This window comes from Centropristis striata, chromosome 9, assembly GCF_030273125.1.
Source record: "Centropristis striata isolate RG_2023a ecotype Rhode Island chromosome 9, C.striata_1.0, whole genome shotgun sequence".
NCBI classification, from domain to species: Eukaryota; Metazoa; Chordata; class Actinopteri; order Perciformes; family Serranidae; genus Centropristis; species Centropristis striata.
In genome coordinates, this window is record NC_081525.1 from 31,683,723 (window position 1) to 31,702,981 (window position 19,259).

The 19,259-nt window shown below is 40.8% G+C and overlaps 1 protein-coding gene across 20 annotated transcripts in view; it reads left to right on the plus strand.

Moving 5' to 3' along the window:
• The window catches only part of adgrl2a (adhesion G protein-coupled receptor L2a), a 104,260-nt gene that overhangs the window by 13,414 nt on the left and 71,587 nt on the right, over positions 1–19,259 (plus strand). For all 20 annotated transcript variants that reach the window (XM_059341858.1, XM_059341857.1, XM_059341859.1 and 17 more), the window contains one exon: positions 10,201–10,386. In XM_059341858.1, coding sequence (XP_059197841.1) covers positions 10,311–10,386 — 76 coding nt within the window. In that variant the 5' untranslated portion in view covers positions 10,201–10,310. The remainder of the gene's footprint in view (positions 1–10,200; positions 10,387–19,259) is intronic.

Here is a 19,259-nt window from a genome sequence, read left to right on the forward strand (position 1 = left end):
AAGCCATTCATGCCATCTTTTAGATTGAAAATAGATACGGCAGTGCAGGGATAGGATGAAATAGGCTACAGTAGGTCCACTCAGCTGCTGAAATAATTTGTGTAGTATTGCTTCTTCTGTAAGAGGAAGGTCCTAGTGCTGTTTTCTATTTCAGTGAGGACTGAGATTATGTGGTGTCCCTTATTTTGGCTGTTTGTCCTTCCTCTGAGCCACAGAAAGGTTAAAAGCCTCAATTAGACACTGAGCCAAGGTCGGCCACATTACGCACAATGCCTCTAATCTGAACGAGTTTGCACCCTTCAAAAATGAAAAAAAGAGGGGTTTTCCAGCCATTTTTAGAAAATATTCAAAGACAGATGGAGCATCTTTCTGGTACTCTGGGAGAAAAATATATTACGGTTACGCAAGTGCAGTGATGAGGTGAACTCAGGTTAAAGCTAGTATTAAACCATTGGTAAATATACCATTCTCAGAGGAGATGCAGCTCAACAAGCAAAGCAAACAAAGACAAGAAGGCTTTTTGGGCTTTTAGACAATTGAGATGTGGATTGTACAAAATAGGCTATGACTCAGTATCAGGATGGTGCATTCAGTGTAAGCCAAGGATTTACTTAATGACACATCTTTCATTTGAGGTTAAAACGCTCCCCCGGATTTTTAGCTCCCACAGATATTTCAGTTTCTCTTTTGTTTCTCGTTTCTAAAACAGGTAGAGACATGGGTGAATGTCTGGAATGGCTTTCTTCCTCGCTCCGCTCCCGCTTTTAAACTGTGTCTCTCACAAGTCATCATCTCCGTTACCTTCTTCGTGTTTTGTGTTGCTGCCCACTACCTTAAAAATTAATCATCCTGTTTAATAACGCCTCACGATCACAGTGCATTATTGATGGTGAGGTCCTTAATAGAAGGATGGAGCAGGGGCTTTAACCATTCAGCTGCTCATTTTAAAGAGGGGGAGGGAGGAGGGTCACAAAAGCTGCTTACTGGTGCATATCCGAGTAAATACAGCACGTTATTATCATAGACTAAAACCTGCAGGTCCTGTGCATCCAAAAGGACTCGGCCCCTTTTCTGCAAACAAACGTGTTGTTATAGATGAGTGGTAACACTAAAAATAAAGAGGTTACATGCACTCAATAACTGTTTTCATGTGATCTCAATGAGCAAACCTCTGACCTCAACTGTTTACTTCAATGCTTCAATCATCACAAATGACTCAGACACTCGCTAGTTCAGGTTCGTACAAAGTCTTTCAAGTTTCGATAATGCTGAATTTGAATGGTTTTATTTTCAAGGTTAGGAATATGCTTGAATTAGTCCTCAAACAATACTTGATTTTCTACAAAATAATGTTTAATCTGCACAGTCCCTCATGGAAACCAAGCATCTTTTAAAATCTGAAACAAAACAATCCTGTCATTATATCTGTTTGTCTCCTGGCGTCTCGCAGCAGACGCAGAGCGGACTCACGCCCTAAATGACAAAGTAAAACAACAGAAGTTTCCAAACTTAAAAATGAAAATATGTAGATATGTTTTCTCAGGTGGATATCCTTCTGGGATAATCTGATCATTTTCTTTATTTAATCTTTTTGTTGTGTGAACAGATGCAGATACTCTCTGTTATATGCAAACATGAAGCTTTTTACTTTAAATTATTTAAAAGCTGTCTGTTCTTTGACACCATTAAAGATTCAAAAAAGGTACATTTCTTTTCATGTGTTCACTCATCAGTCATTGATAAATAAGTTATCTGTTCATCCCATACTCTTGAAATTAGCAAGTGTTAAATAATCATGAATTTGAACAGCTGGTAAAATAAAAGTGTCACTATACATTTCTGTCAACATTAATGCCAACTTTTTATGCAGTTGCATTTATAATAACTTAGAAGTGATTATTAAGGCTTTGTGAGTCTGGATTTTTTTTTTGTTTAGGCACCTTGGATGAAAAGTGCTTGCATTTCCTCCTACAAAAGCAGTGTGTTTTCAATGTGCAGTTGTTCATGTCTTTGTCCCGGCTGCTTGCCTTCGCTTGGCCACATTGTATTATTTTTGCATGAAGGCAACAATGATTGTACTCATGCTGAAATTGAGACGATGAGTTTGGGAGAGTGTCTGGGCCTACTGCCGAGCTCAGTTTGTATAATCCCTGATTTGTTTTGACTAATTTAGCCATGGCAAACTGGATCACACAACAAATGTTTCTTTTCTGGTGTCCCAATGTGCTCTCCGACCAACAACCCTGCAAAGTATTTATGTGCACGTACTAATTGGATTGGGTTCTTGGACAGGGGAGTGTACACTACATATTGCATTCGCTCTGTGTATTCCAAGGTGAATCGTGCCGTGTCAAGGACTTATTGGACTTGATTGGCAGGTACTATCACCATGAGATGCCCATATAATGGCAGGGCTCCCATTCCTGACCTTCGTATTTATCTAGCTGTATTAATGTCAGCCTATTAATTCCTAAGCGGAGGAACATTTGGCAAAGACACCGTTTAACGGCCCTGGCTGAATCATTCTTATCTCAACAGACCTGAAAGGAATAGTTTTGTGCTATCAGCAAGTGGAAATGACATTTTGAAATTTCATTTGAGATAATCCACTTCACTTCCCAGTAAAACATCAAAATTACAACTAAAAATGTATGGAACCTGTATTAAAACTTTGTTACCGTGGCAAATCATCTGGCTATAATCCATGTGGACAGACAGGTGTAGGTATCTTTCAGCGCTAATAGGATTTTTGTTGCATTGCTAAAGTGATTATGAGGCTATGGATTTAATATATATTCAGGCAGAGGGCAAGGTATCACTCAGCACAGAGCGATACAGTTCGAAAATAACACGAGATTTGGAAAAAACACATTATATATTGACATTAGGGAATACTCACTGATAAAAAAAATGGGGTTTTCACATTTAAACTACACCCATATTTTTCCCATCTCATGATTTTATTTTTGACACTGCTTTCATTTTTGTCTCCATTAATATATTAATGAGTCGGAGAGTCTCAGCGTTTGGCTCATGATTGCTTTATTTAGTAGCCATATGTCCTGACCAGTGGGGAGTACTCTAATCGATTAATTGAGTGGCTCATAAAAATGATCAATGGTGCAAACACTAAGAGGAATGAGCATGACAAGCGCCACGCTTCTGTCACACGCTCCAGCTCTGATGCATGCTACTGTAGTATTCTCTCCGTGGAAGTGTAGCTTGCATAAGAGCTTGGTAATGATTCATTTAATCCAGACATTATGATCCACAGATTCAAAAACCAATGTTTTTATGTACTCTTAGATGATGAAATGGGTTAGGTAATACCTGAAAATTATATGTAGCTGTGAGCCTGCAATACAGTGTACCTGCTGTCCTAATCAGACATCTCTGGTCATAATATGTTGCCAGATATTATCGGTGTACACAGGCATATTGGTATCCATTGGTATCAGCATATATGTTGTCCAACATGTGCCGATATGGAAACTTTTTATATATTTTTACAGAACATCAAACAGAAAATGACGCTAGGGCTGATTTAGAAATGGTGTTATGGATTTATTTATTTAATTTATTTATTATTAAATACCAGGGCAGTAATTCACTGATACTGAACAAACAGAACTGATATTTATTTAGCTATTTATTTTCCTTTTTATTCCTTTATTTTTTTCAGAATTGGTTGACAATGTAATATATTGTTGTGTGTTATGATATTTTTTAAAAAAGGTACAATTTAAGAAAATGTAAGAAATCAGTGCAAACTTGAAAAAAATTAAATTAATAATTCCAGCTTAAAAATTCACTGTACCAGAAGCCACATCAGTCATCATTGAATTTTTCCCTCCTAAATCGGTATCTGTCTCTACAATCCCACATTGGTCAGGGTCTAATATATGAACTATCTGAGAAATTGTTATTTGCTGATGATATTTTGATAAAATGTCATATGACAGCTTTAACAGAGAAACTCCCCAACCAGAAAAACCCTCACGCTTTGCTTTGTTCCCCCCTTCTCCCTCCTGCATCACCCCACCCTCAGCCCCCCCTCCCAAACTAGCCGAGCTGTCCTGTTGCGCAGCATGTGTGTTTGACCTGGTATTTCTCTGGCTGAGCTCCCGTCAGGGTCAGGGCCTGCGTTTGGGGCACCAGCAGTCACACAGTGTTTGGTTGGGTGTCATTCAGCTCCTCTGGCCCTGTGCTGCTCTCAATCATTCCCCCAGCAGAGGGGTCAGCCTCTGATTCCTCTCTGCCCCACATCTGACTCAGTGGGGCTCCAGACTCATCCGATCACCAGCCCAATCTCTCCTCTCTGGAGTGCGAATTTTCTGATTTACGCTTGCAAATTGTACATCTTCAGCAGTGTCAAAGCAGGAACACAATCTCTTTTGGGAATATATTTCCTCCACAGCTGAGGCTGAGCATTGTGTGACTGAGCCCTGCGTCCCCAGGTATTTCAGTCTTTTGCCTCAAAGTGGGTAAGAGAAACAGAGATAAGAGGCGTCTTATAGTATGTATGAATTCATGTATGAGGATGCTGTTGGGAAAACCCAATAGAAACCAAATGTGCTCCCGCCATTCAACATGTGGTGGTCTGTTGGTTCGGATTTACATTTCAGTGAGTCTCCGGCCCCATATTTCCCTTCCTTTGCATCCCTGTGATGTTCCGTGACAATTAACATCCCAACTCTTTCTTGAGGTTTACTGAAAGCTCAGGGGCTAATTCAAGGGTCAAGCAAGACTTGCAAGCTGTCAATCTTTCATTGTAACTGCCCCCCCTCCCCCACTCAGGTTCTTTATTCTTGGCCGGGTCCCCCCCCCTCCATTCTCCCAGACCTCGTTTTGTAGAATAGCCCAACTCTTCTTCTATTCTCCTGTGGCCCTCTAACAGCCAGAGAGGGACAACCAGGAGCTTTGTCTAAGGAGCACGGCATTCTTTGACATCTGCCTCTTGTTTTCAGACCCCCGCTGCATTCAAATTTCAAACTGTCCTTTTCAATCAGCCCCCCTCCCCTCCCTTCTAATAACCCCCTTCCTCCCAGTTACTAAGCCTTTTATTTTTTCTCCTTAAGAAGGCCAACTGGGATCCTGCAATTCACAATTTTGTCACTCAGTTGTCGATTATAAAGCATTCTGTTGTGTTGTTTAAAGCCTCTGGGCCCACGCCCCTGTGGGTTCTCTATTTCTCAGAGTACTTAAACACATGTCTGCAACGGCTTCATATTTAGCCGAAACAGTGCCATGCCTGTTGACAATTAAGCAATCTGTGCTTAACAATCACAGATCTTTGCATTTGGACTGTGTGTCTGGTGCACTAGAAGCAGCCATGTTGACCATGTTGGCCTTCATCATCTGTCCATCTCCTTCGCCGTTTCCGCTGTAAACCCCAGTACAACAACACATTGTTGCGGATGCTAAAACCCGTTCTGAGATCACACCCAAGTCGAGGGCTATTTAAGAAAACAGTCAAGGTATGATCGCCGTCGGTTTCGTCTTTCAAGACGGAGAGAGAAAAAGGAACCCCCAGCTGAGAGGGGAGACCTCAGCACGAATTAATGAGAGCGGCGTCTTCTTCCAGTCTGCGCCTTTGGTGTCTCAGCATGTTAAACACTCACAGCATGATACAAAATATATTAAAGTATAGAACTGTTATCATCGATTTACAGAACACCCATCCCCATGTACTGAGAATCTACATTCTTCTTCTTATTCGTGGTAGGGGGTCTCGACTGCCTCCGAGGCAGTGTGTGAATTTTGCATTTTTTCTTTGTCTCCACATTCTGACACAGGAGGTCTGTTGAGCATGCTGGCTGTTTTTTTACACTAAGCGATGACGACAGGGAAGCAAGAATAATCATATTGATTCAGCACTGTTATCTCAGGCTGAGACTTATAATAGTTTACATGCAGTATGCAAACACAAGCACCCGCAGACACCAAAGACCCACAAACATACTGTAATGCATGGATTTAACCTGCTCACATGATAATAATGTGGTACTCAGGCATATTGTATTTATGCTAAAATGAGTAATAACATACTACTTACTGGTGTTAATAGTTTTCAGGGTGCCTACAGGTGCTGGATAACCTTTAAAACACTTTAATGTGTTTTCAGGGTTTGGAAATTGCTTGATTTTTAATTAACATGTTTGAAACTGCTTAAAAATTAGGTCATATAAGATGCCAAACCTACTTACATTTTGAAAATGAAACTTTTTTTGTGTTTTCCTTTAATGTTTTTAGAATGCTGTGATATTTTGTTTGATTATAGCACAATAACATCAAATTTAATGGGACGACAAAGTGAAATAATCTCTGCAAAGTATATAAATAAGTAATTTACTGTAGCTGTTTGGTGCTGGAAAAGTTTGAGAGGTGCTTGAATTTGACTTCAGAAAAGGTTTAGGAACCCTGAGTTTTTGTGGTGAAGGAAGAATTGCGATTTAACGGAAAACTGTGTTGGGCCGCACCACTTAATCTACTGAATAAATCTGTATCGGGACAATCGGCATGGGTTTGTGCACTCGTACTCATTCGATTACAACCAAAACACACCAATTATTGTAACTACTATGTAAAGACCTTAACCATGTTATCTTACTTGCGTCAAGGTCATAAGCCGAGTAGGCATAGCATCAGTCTTTGAAATTGCACTTGGCAGGTATATCCCATAGTGTCGGTGTTTGCATTCTGTGCACGTAGCACAGAGGTCACGGAGTGAGCTAGATGCAAAGTGGGACTCTATTTGATAAAAGAGTGACAAGGCAAGGGATGGTGGGAGAATAAAACTAATATTTTTGAGTGACAGTGAAACAAATTTAATGCTACAACTCACACCTCAAGTGATAGTGCCTTTGGGAATGTGCTTTGTAAAAATTTGATGTTACAAACAATTATCACCAAAGATGTCTCTCCATTTTCCTGTTATATTACCTTTTTCTGTTGGCCTGTATGTAAATTTAGATATCAAACAACTCATGTAAACTTATTACTAGGTGACATCAAACTCAGCATCACACGCTCCGTTATGTATACCAACTGTGCCTCTCCCTAAAAACACTAAATCTCTATAATGAGTAAGAGGGAATCGAGATAAATGTTGTCAGAAAGTGGTGTTGCAAAATTCCTACTACACTGTGATGATTTGGCACTCTTTTTTTTTTTTTTTTTACAGATGAGGTTTTTAATGAAGGCATTGAGCCCAGGGGAGAGCTTGTGATTAGAGCTTGTGATTAGACCAGTCCAGTGTCAATTAAAAAAAACAAAAACAATGGACTGATCTACCCTCGATTGGCCGGTCAGACAAAAAAAAAATGACAGTTGCGTCAGTGCCGCTGAGCTCACCAGGAAAGTGGCCGGTCTGCCAGGTGGCTAGTCTAGTTAAACTTTCATTTTTTATTTTATTTTTATTTATTTATTTTTTTACAGCAAATTATTGAGTGCATGATAATAGAATGATTGAATGGGATTATCATCACTCACGTGTGTGTGTGTGTTGTGTGTGATCTAAGCATTGTCTCTCTCACTAAGTAGACAACAGTAAGCTAAGACTTTGTGCACAGATGAAGGTCCTTAAGCCTATATGCTAACTATAGAGCTTTGTTGTGGAGACAATCTGCTTAAGGCCTTGTTGTACTGTATGGACCTCCAATCTAGGCTGATTATTTCTAACCACTTGGCTGATAAACCTAATTTGTGCCACATGCACTGATCCGCTAAAAGACGAGGGTGAGGTTTTGTTGGAATCCAATATGTTTGGTCTCCGTGATCAACTTTCATTTGTCGAGTCTCAAGACTGCGTATTATTCCATTGAAACTAAATACACTGTGGCTGCGTGCACTCTGCTCCTGTTAACCTTTTTTAAATGGCTCTAAAATTAGAGGTCTCAGGTGAGGTGTAATGTCATACTAGATGAGCTGATTATGGCAGGCTTAATTATAACTTTGTTGGCTAATGTGTGTGCTCCGCATGTTTTCTCAGTGATGAATTATTACGCTGTCTGAGAAGTCAGACAAAATAGATCAAAGACTGTTCAGGCCGCGGATGCTCTCCAGAGTGGAGAAGCCAGCCGAAGCTGATTTGTGCAGCTCTGACTATACATGACAAACAGAATTCCTCACCGGCTTTTCAGTTGAGTTCTCTTGTTAGCAACTATGATGGATAAGGCTCTGTCCCTTGAATCTTAACAAACAATCGCAGGCTGTATACACAGAAGAAAATGGCATGTTGTTTTTGAATGTGCTAAAAACGAAGAGAAAAAAACAGTTTCTAATGGGGTCCTATGTGCCTTGTTGCCAGAGTGATGCCATATCCCATGGTGAATGTGCTAATGGTTCATGGGAGTGAGAGGACTGAGCTTAGCCCAGCAGTGTAAACACACAGACAAAAGGGAGCCGTTAGTAGTGTGAAACGCATGCCTGGGCGCGCAGGTAGGCATTAGGTTTCACCCTACACAGCTCCAGCACTGTATCCATGACAGGGAGGAGGCCATTTGCTTTTGTAGCGAAAGAGTAAAAACAAACATTCAAACAGACTAGTACTAGAGGGACAGGTATGGATGAGGTAGGGAGAGAGGAATTCTGGTTTGCAGAGATGTGAAGGAGAGGAGGGAAGGGGCAGGGGAGATAAGCTGGTTTGTGGTCAGTCACAACAGAGAGAAATGACCATTTGCTTGGTTGTGTTTCCCTATTTGTTTGTTTGGCTTGGGCGCGGGGGTGGAAAGAGTCACAAAACATCAGTCAAACAGAAGTGTTGTTACATTTAAACCTCAGCTGAAGTAGAACTGAAAAGAACTTCAACTTAAAACAACTACAATGTAGCTCATTAAAACGCAGATGTTTAATTAGTCATGTAGATGTCCTAAAAATAACTAAACTACTAAAATGACATCAGTTTATGGCCAAGCAGAACATAGTGGGCATCCAGCTCTATTATGAAATAGTTTTCCCATTTATTACTCAGACACCAACTGGAGCTAATGCAAACCAATATGACTGTAGCAGGATGAAAAGCTTTTTGGCTAATGTTCCCTGAGCTATTACCATAGATATTTTTAGCATTTAATGTTACTGTTACTGTCAGTTAATTTAACATTTCCGCCATGTGGTTGTAGAGTTTTGATGCCGTGTCAATTTACATTTGGTCAGTCGCTGATGCAACTCTTTTTGGGGAGTGAGTGGAATTTTTTTTACTGCTGATTAGAAATTCTCTAGTCTTTCTTCCACAATAGATTCAATTATAAGAAATGGCTTTTTCAAGGTTGCGAATATGCTTGAATTTGAATATACTTGAATATACTGAAAAATGCTTCATCTGGTGATTTATCTACACAGTCTTTTAACATTTGAAATGAAACCATTCTGTTGTCATATTTGTTTGTTGTTTCCTGGCGTCTCACACCAGACGAGCTAAGCTAGCTAATAGCCAGATAATTCCTCTGTTGATCCCTTACTTTGGCAACTTAATGAGCAAGCATTAAATGATCATAATGAAAATATACAATCAAAGTTAATATAAACAGCTGGTAAGAAATAAGCAGAGTGGCATTATACAGTCATTGCTGTAATTAATTGTTTTAATCTCTTTTTTGTCAGAATTGTATTTATAGTAAGTTTAGATGTCATGAAAAAAGTTTTGAGAGTGTGAGAATTGTTGGTTTTCAGAACTTGAAAGTTCTTGAAAAGGGCTTGAATTTAACTCTCATGGTCAAATGTTGACTGAAATGTCACTTTGTGTGGCAAGTTAAACATTTTACATATTTAAGTCTGCTTACTCAAAAAAAAAGTATAGATGTGTTCTTTGTAAAAAGGTGCAGAAAATATAATTTCATGCATGAGTGATAAGGTTAGCATCACGAGGAGACGGACAGGGCGGGCCTTATCTGTGTGATGACACCACTGGTCCCCCCCCTCTTGTCAGTGAAATGGTTAGCATTCAGCAGCCATTAAGGGATTTCCCTTCTCAGGATTATTGACCTTCTGGGCTTATTTTCGTGGCTTTGCGTGGGTTTGTAGCATTTCACAGCTTAAGGATTGTCACATTTCTGCAGTGGAATGTAAATGCAGCATCAAGTGCCTTGTGGTAAGAGTGTGACAGGGTGAATTCCCCTGTGAAATCACACAGGGACAGCGCTCACCACGTGGAATAAATTTCACCCTTGAACTGAACATCTCTCTTGGTCTGCTCCACAGGTGAGAGGATCAATGATGAGCATCTCTGAGACCGGTTGGCTTGGACTTTTTTAATCAGAACCTTTTTAGTCACAACACAAACCTGCCACAAACCATCAACTCCGGGCGCCATGGCATGCTCCCTGCGGAAACTACACACCTTCTGCTGGTTTCTCATCACACTAGCACAAGTACACTCCACAGAGGGTAAGTACATATGAAACAATCGTCTCTGTTTTCTCTAACAACTGATTTGTTCTCATGCCAGTATTCTTTTAGCATCTATTCAATGAGTATTGTCTCAAGCTCAATGGCAGCCGGTGCCAGAAAATATTTTTTGCTATTGTCTTATTTAGGGAATATAGCAGAAGCAGTGAGATTGTGTCTCAAGCCAAAGCGACTCCTCAGAGTGCAGGCGGTGCTTGTGTAAGTAATGCAGCTCTGAGGACAGTGGGCACAGGCGGATGGGGGATAATCTTGAGTGGTTTCATTAGTTGGTAAATTGTGATTTGTCTGAGATTTTCTGCTTGAAAGCGTCAGTTGTTCCCAGTGGCATCAGAGCTGGATCCATTTGTAAATTCCTCGCAAAAAATGTTCTGCCTCATGGCAGGCACACACAGATTTCACACCTCAAAAAATATAAAGCTTGAATGTGTTTTAATCATAGTGCATTTAGCTTTGATTAAATCACTCTCAGCTGTCTCGTAATTGCAAGATTTATGCGTCCAAACCATATCTCATAAACTGCATCCTGTACATGTTAGTGTTTAATCACGAGAATAGAGGTGGATTTCTCCAGTTGTTTGAAGATTGGATTTTGAATAAACTAAAGTTGGCATCTTTGCAGTGCAATATATCAAAAGAGCCACTGCAGATTTGGTTTGTTGGTGCCAACTGTTAAAGCTCTGGCCAACTGTTATAGCAACACTTTACCTGCTATACTGCTTTTTAAAACAATAATGTAGGATTATTGATTCAGGTTTGGAAGGCAATGAATTATCTAGATGCTTAGTTTACAATGTAGTGGGTTACACCGCTGTGATAGATGTTGCATTATGTGTTGCTCTTGTTTCATCCAGCTTGAATTTGATTTTTCATATAAGAAGTGTGAGTGTGTGGTTTATATAGGCTTCAAAGCATTTAAGGTAAAACGAGAGCGCAGAAAATCACCAAAAAGTGGCTGTACGCAATCATATGTATCCCTTATATGTTGGCACTCTGACAAATTGTTTCAGAAACATCGTCTAAAGACAAGAGTTAACAATTTAAAGGCTGAGGTAAATTAAAGTAAACCTATTAAGGGAGCAGGCCAACCAAAGCCAGCCCGACCCATTAAGCAATACAAGCAGTTACTTACAGCCCACTGGTCTCTGGTGTCCCACGAGAAAATGTTTTTTAAATGATATTGTGTCGAGATGAAACTTGTGATTTCCACCCAGAGTTTGCCAGCATTGCAGCCCATGATTTAGTTTAAAATATAGCATTTAAAGGTCAGTTTAGGAAGAACCATTCATAGAGTTTGGGGGTAATAGAAAAATACTGTGGTCCATTTAAAGATAGTTTTGCAAAGTGTAAAGTACCAGCACATTACAGTGAGGGACCCCCCCAAAACAAATCCTGCTGAGAGCCACTTAAAGTCTAAGGCCAGCCCTGTCGCCACTCCACAGAGTTTCTGTCAAGGTTGTGGTACTTCTGGTTTCACCGGGTGTTCCATATAACTCATTTGGTAGCAATTGAAAGGTGTTTAATTTTGTTTCAGTGTGTATCTGCCAAAGTGGATGCAATAAAGTGAACCTTTGTACATGTTTTAAACCTCCTTAATGACAGGTGATTTGCAGGTGACACTCCCAAGGCAAACAGAGGGAGTGGCTGTAGATAAGATTGAACTATATTGTCAGTGTACAGGGTGCAGGTATTGCATGATAAAAGGTTAATTCCCAGGAAGGAGAAGGGGAAGGAAGGTGTAAAGCAACAAAGTCTTAAACCCTTTTGTTTAATGCATTTGTCATTCACCTTTCCCTCTTGGTTCCCCTCCACCCTCTCCTCCCTCCCATTCCCCATCCCAACCGCAGAGATCAGCCCAGAAACAGTTCATTACAAACAATATCCCCAAGTCAACATGCTTCATTAAACTGCGTCTACCCCTAATATCTTTTTAATGCATTTTTATAATTGAATTAAATGGGTTAGTGGAATGCTGTAAATAGTCTAAAGTTTGGTTCTTTTCTCCCCTCGTTTTTTAAGTCTGAAGGAAAAGATACACACAGCCAAGACTGAAACTGTAGCTGTAGGGGGTTGTGTTCCTCTCTGACCTCCTTCTATACAATACGTGTTTCATCCTCCACGTTTGACTCCATTGGTTCCACAAGTATATATGTAGTGATATGCTGTGATCTGTATTTGCACAGCTGACTCACTGCCATTCCAGCCTTTCATCTCCCATTTTCCTTATTTTATTCACATCTGAGAAATTGCTTATATGCATCCACAAAGCCAGCAGCCTAGTCAGGCATTAGGTTCTCAAATTGATCTGGCCTATTATTTTAATTAATATATACGTGTGTGTGTGTGTGTGTGTGTGTGTGTGTGTGTGTGTGTGTGTGTGTGTGTGTGTGTGTGTGTGTGTGTGTGTGTGTGTGTGTGTGTGTGTGTGTGTGTGTGTGTGTGTGTGTGTGTGTGTGTGTGTGTGTGTGTGTGTGTGTGTGTGTGTGTGTGTGTGTGTGTGTGTGTGTGTGTGTGTGTGTGGCGTAGTGTTATACATATCAAAGGAGCCCTAGGGCCGAACAGCTATTGTACAATTTCTAAAACTATGATAATAGTACTGTTATAATACAGATCATTTTAATACAGTGTTTTGAGGTCTTGGTACAGAAATTTGAGCCAGAGCTCTTGCAGTATGTCCATAATCCTACAGAAGCCCAGGAGGGCCTTGTTGTGACATGGATACCGTAATCAATATCAATATCGATATGGTCATAATGACATGAGACGTAATATCATCTGGGATTTTGGTTATAACCTACAGCTCAAACATGTTCCCAGTTTTATAGGGTCATCTCGTGTAAACTCTAAAACCTGGCCTCAATTTAATTTAAGAGGCACTCATTTTACACACTAAGTTCAGTTTACTCATCAAAAGGAGTCCTACCCAGGCTGTTAAAACAATTGCATCACGTCTTCCGTGGCTCTGGAGGGAGACTTCCAAAGTCTGAAAACCCCGATGATGCCATCAGGGGTTATCTCGGCTTGGGCTTGAGTTCTTTTCTTTTCTTGGGACTATTTTCTTGCCCATTTTTTTAACAGAGTTAAGTCTGGGTTACAAACTGAGGTCATGAAGTTTGAAAGACATGGGTATTACACAGGTAGACAGGGCCTTTAATGAGTTGCATTAGGGGAGGGTTAGGAGCTTGTGTTTTTGGAGCCTGATCACAGACTGTATAAAAGAAGTGGAAGTAGTTACTGTGATGTCAATCACTGGTGTGTGGACTTCTGTTTTAAAACCTTGAGTTTGACATTTTGACATTTTTGGGGCCAGAAGTGACCGTATTTGAGAGGATGGAACAAGCAAGCACTAGCTTAGAAAGCATGGTGAAAAAATGAACAGCTGACTCCCTAGAATGTCTTTTAGTCTAACCAAACGCTCAACAAGTCAATTTTAGGCAACAAAAATGTTTGAATTAACTTTGATGAACTGAAAACAAACTGTGACAGGGTAATATACAAATTAAACAACATGCTCTATTCAAGAAACGTTTCTGAGGACTTCTTTTTGCAACCAGTGGAGTCACCCCCTGCTGGCCATCAGAGATAATAACATTTTAAGGCACTTCTGCACTGACTTCACCTTTCAGCACTGGAGGGTGCTGCTTGATCCTGGCTGATACTCAGAACTAAAACCCAGGATATCCTGGCCTTTGCTTCATTGATTTTATCTCAATTTCTTATTATCTGTGTCAAGCTGTTCAAATTTATGGACGGAAAATACTGAATTTATTGAGTCCAGCTACACAGCATTCATTTATTGAGTAATTTAACACAGATGAGGATTGCAGGGTAGGTGAGGTGGGTCAGGAAGTACCAGACATCTCTGTCTATCACTTTAATCAGTATGCTTTACTCTGACCTGCTTTGATATTGTTTTGCATCAACACAAGTTTGCCCTCTGGCATTCAGAGTGATCGTCTTTGAAGCTGCAGGTTTATTTCCCTTTGTCCTACCGGTGTCCTCTGCGGATGTCACCATAGCAACCCACCAGAAATGAGATGAAGGTGTAATTTATGAAGTAATAATGTTTTTTTGGAAAATGTAAAAACTGTGGTGATTTTCTCTTGTAACACATGGTTAAATTGGCTCACATGTCTTCCAAAAATAATTTAGTCTAGTCTGGTGGGGTTGAAGGGATTTGTCTGTATCAGCGACAGAATAACAATTCACACCTAGCTCAGCCACACGCTCTCTTCAAAGGCTCTCCCGAAGATTGTTAGAATTACGGGGAGACAGAATTAGAGAGCAGAGCGAGGATTCTGTGTCAAGAGGTAGGGAGGACAGCGCTTGCAACACGCTAGACAAGTGCCAAGAGTATCAGTCCAAAATGTATTGTTCCATTGTCTGGTGTGGATGCATCCCACACTATTGTGATCAACTTTTGAAATTGTCAGTGATGACAAAAACATGACCAGCCTCTCTATAAAGTAAATATAGACTATTTTTTGATTGAAACAATACAGAAAATATATACAAAAGACATTTTTATTTAATCCTGATAATGCATAGTGTCATAACACCCAGCCCTATTGCAAATATTCCGTTATGTAAAAGATTGTGCTCTATATAAATATAATTAAAGCAAAGCAATGTTAAGTAGGTCATCAGGACTTTATGTAACAACGATTCAACAACAATTGTTTCCTCCAGATTACATGTTATCATTCCATTACCATGGGGCCTGTGGTGGTTGTGTCTTTGAGGTTAAAGGTACATAAAGAGTTGGCCATGATATAAAAGCAGTGCTTTAGTGGCAGGACTTGTTTGAACAAGTCTGACACGGAGAATTCTGTTCCCTCCGTACACCCTGAAACCACACTATTGTTTCTCCTCAAAGCTTGAAATGTTTGAAGTACTTGAGATTTCTCAAGGGCAACAGGAAAGGACACCTTTAAAAGTCCTTTTTTTTGTACCATGTGAAAGGAAAAGAGGAGAGACTTAAAGCCTTCATCTCAAAGTGAATGGAGTGAAATAGACAATCAAGGTGTTCTGAAATGTAATTACTGGAAGTAAAAGCCTAGGGCTTATTGTGAGACAGAACCTACAAAACCGGGATCCAGCACCTCCCAGTGCTGCGCCGTCACCTATTTGCTCCGGTTAGCCTTTTCTTGTAACCATGAAAGCATATAGCTTTCTGAAAATGGCAATTCCTTCATTTTTCTATACACTGAGAACTTTTCCTGTGCTCATTCCACACTTAACTGTATTAGGGCAGGCTGATAGTAGCCATGGAAAGCAGATTACTATCTAGCAGGTAAATCCAATCTGGTCCAGATATCATATAAGCCTTTTCTTCAGAGGCAGAGATACTGTATCTGTGCTTACCAATAATCTGATTTTCATTCTCTCCACTAGGGGCCTCTTTCTCAGCAGCTCTGCTTGTGCATGTTATCTTACAAAGAAAAAAATGCAAATACTATCTGTCAAGTGTCAGTGTGTGGAACTGTGGGCAGTAGGCCTGTGCTTTTGAAGTACTAATTTGTGCTCTAGTTGTGTCCGTAAAAAAAGAATAGTACCCCACTGCGGCACCACACTCCGGCTCCCTGACCACTTAATTTGGTATCTAAGGTACTTTGAAAAGGCCGGCCCACAGCTAATTTGTAAAAGAAACAAATAATTTCTTTGGTAATTACTTTATGGAACACTTATTTGCTTATTAAGCTCAGCTTTTACTGCCTCCAATTTATTTTACATTGGAAACAGCACTAAAACAGTTAAGGCTAAAGGGTGAATCTTTCCTTTGTCTCGTATGTCTTTAGTAAACAACTTCTGTCGGTTTTGTCTTTCCACCTCCCGCTTGATGTCATCCTGGTTGTTTGCGGCAGACTGTGGAATCTGGCTTCCCGTGGAGCCAGGCAGGCGTGGGGCCTGTGTACGAAGGCCCACCATGCTGTCACGTCTCTTTCATCGCCAGCCAGGCTTGGCCAATAAGGAGATAAGGAGACAATGACTGGGAGAGCAAGCAGTGGCAAGGTGTAACCACAGCCCCTGGGTCTCCTCCCTGCCGAGCACTTCAAATCCTCATTAGGATTTTCAGCAAAGGAAGGAGGGATTTTGTGGATTAGGGCTTTGTCACTGGTGGCTCCAGGTTGCTGTTTGTCATGCAAGAGCCTGGCGGAGCTCTTGACATCTTGCCACCCCCCTCCCTCCCTCCCACCCAAACACAGTCCCTCCCTTCACCTGGCTACTGAGGCAGCTAAAAGATGTTCCACTAACCCAGAATGTATGAAGCTCATAATTATTAACTCACTGCCCTTGCCAAAGGTTTTTAACGCCATCCTAGTATCCTATGTTAGGTGTCTGTGGGTTTGGGCTGCTGCATAAGCATTCTTCTTAATGGTTATTTATGCAGAGATAACCTTGAGAAGCATCATTAGTTTGTTGTGTGCTGTCGCTGCCCATAACTCATGCTGGGATCTCGGCCGTGACACCGGTGCAGCAGTTCAGACAGAAGACAGGGTGCCTTGTTTCAACTCCAATTGCTCCTCTCCATGTGTTAGTTATAGCAGGGACACTGTAAATGGTATTTTATGAGGCTATTCATCCTTTAACTTCTCACTTATTCCAAGGTTCCTGCGCTGTTTGTTTTTTTCATGCTAGGCTGTGGCTATTTGTTTATTAAGTCATGAGTCTTGCAGAGTTCTCGCACGAAACAACAGGACTGTGTTGCTCGACATGGTGCTCAACCTCTAACATGGTCCTTAATTGGGTTTCAGACTTGTCTAGGAGAGTGGTTCAGCGTGACCGAGTCTCAGACTTTGTGTGAAACCTACCTTCTCCCATCATTCTCGGTGCTGATCTTTGTGGATAATGGGCATTCACATGGGTCTAACGAGGCCCTCGGTGGGTGGGAACTCAGGCGCCCTAGATTAGTCATCTACCCACATGTCCCTATCTGTCTCGTATTTTACCGTCATGCTTTGTCTCACTTTGTTCGAGCTCAGGTAGAAACATGTGGGTCCCTAACAAGTATATCCCAAACAATCTACAAAATATGTTCTGATAACCCATCAAGTCTCCTCTCTGAATCCCAAAGGAAAAAAACCTATCAATCTCCAGTGCAGTGGCCTATAACCAAAGACCTATTATTCATGGAACATTTATTGTGTTGTGCTTTTGTTGGTTGTCTCTGATCTGGCCATGGCAGATGTGACAAGCAGTATGTGGGCATCTTTGTATAAGCAGGCTTCAATTTGTCAGAGATATGCCTCCAGTTTTAAAGCTTTGTTTGCTTCTGTGTTCTATATTTGTTACTTGTTGTGGCGAAATGAAAAAGTGTCTATAACTCGCTGCAACATCTGATTTTAAGGGTTCTTGTATGTGTAGCGCAGAAGGCACTGCAAAAATACCTGTATGCCTCGAGAAAAGCCGGCTCTTTAGTTGTGTAGTATTTTTATGTTGCTAGAGTCTGTGTAGTGGACATCAAGGATGGCAGACAGACCTCACGCAAGGACTGCTGATGAAGTCTGGAAGGGGCAGATGAGGAGAATGTTTTTGATTATCCAGTCTAGATGGTATTTCAAACAAGAACCAGCATGTACTCCTCGCGCCAGACAAATGAGCCAGCTCAGCTGGTCAAAGGCCAAATGTAGCTGGGTTTCCTGTTTGCCACTGTAATACTGTGGAATTTTAAGGTGATTAGACTGCAGCGTTCAGGTCACATGAAGTGCAGCGTTGCAATATTCACTTGTTGCCTGTAAAGACCTTAGCCTTTCCTGTGATTTTGAAACTGATGCCGACTGTTAAGAATGAACTGCTAGCGCGTGCATGCCGAGTCAAACTGTGAATTACATGTTTTTATCAATGTGAGCAATTTAGCCCCTCTGCACTGTCTGATTGAGCAACAAGAGCAGCCGAGGGATGAATGCATTGAAGTGGTCTTATGAGAACTGCTATTTATGAAACCATTGACTCATGCCTGTGAGTTTTCCATCCCATATCAGCTGAAATACCTAATGTAAACAACAACAATCTGCAGGTGTTCAAGGGGTATGTAATCACGTTTTCATTGTGAGGATGCTGTTGAAAAGGCATGTTCACTGAAGCACAGGAAAGTGTGGTTATGGTTTGGATGTCATGCAATGAAAACTGATTGCAGCACTAGTAATGACAGATTCTGTTAAAAGAACATAATATATCCAAAGGCTTAAGATTTCACAGATTTTACAGTTCACGCTCAAGAGTCAGATGCAAGATATCCCTCCTTGCCCTTAGTGGAATCCTCTTTGTCCTCTTGCTTTCAGTCCTGATTTAGAGCAGCTATAAATCCTGGAGAGGCTCCTGTAAACGAGGGGTGGTGAAACTACGCCCATAAATATAAAGGATTTAGAACCAGGGCTTTTTGAAGGAACTCTGAGTGCCTATTTATGAAGCTTGTTAACTTACAGAGTTTCACTAGTACATTCAGTCTTTTCCTCTTTTTGTTCAAACTTCCTTTAGCCTTTTCTTTGTAGTAAAGATTATCCAAAACCAGCTTTACCAAAAACAGGCTGCTAAAATATGCTATTTTTTATATATATATAGCTTATTTCCCTCATTTTTGTTGGTCATCTTTTAAAGTGAAGAAGTCGTAAAGGGCAGATTTACTTGCTGGCAAACATAACACATGTCAGGGTGGGCCATTTGTGCTCTGGTAGATCACAACAACTTGACCACGGGTGACTCGCCTTTTGACCCTCTGAGTCATAATGACCCCTGAGTGCGTCCATATGTCAAGGGCTTGGGCCCCTGCTCTTAAGCCCCCCTTCAAGTAAATGACGGGCTGAAGAAAATAGTCATCAAAGACAGATTTCCCCCGTGGAGATGTTACAAATCAA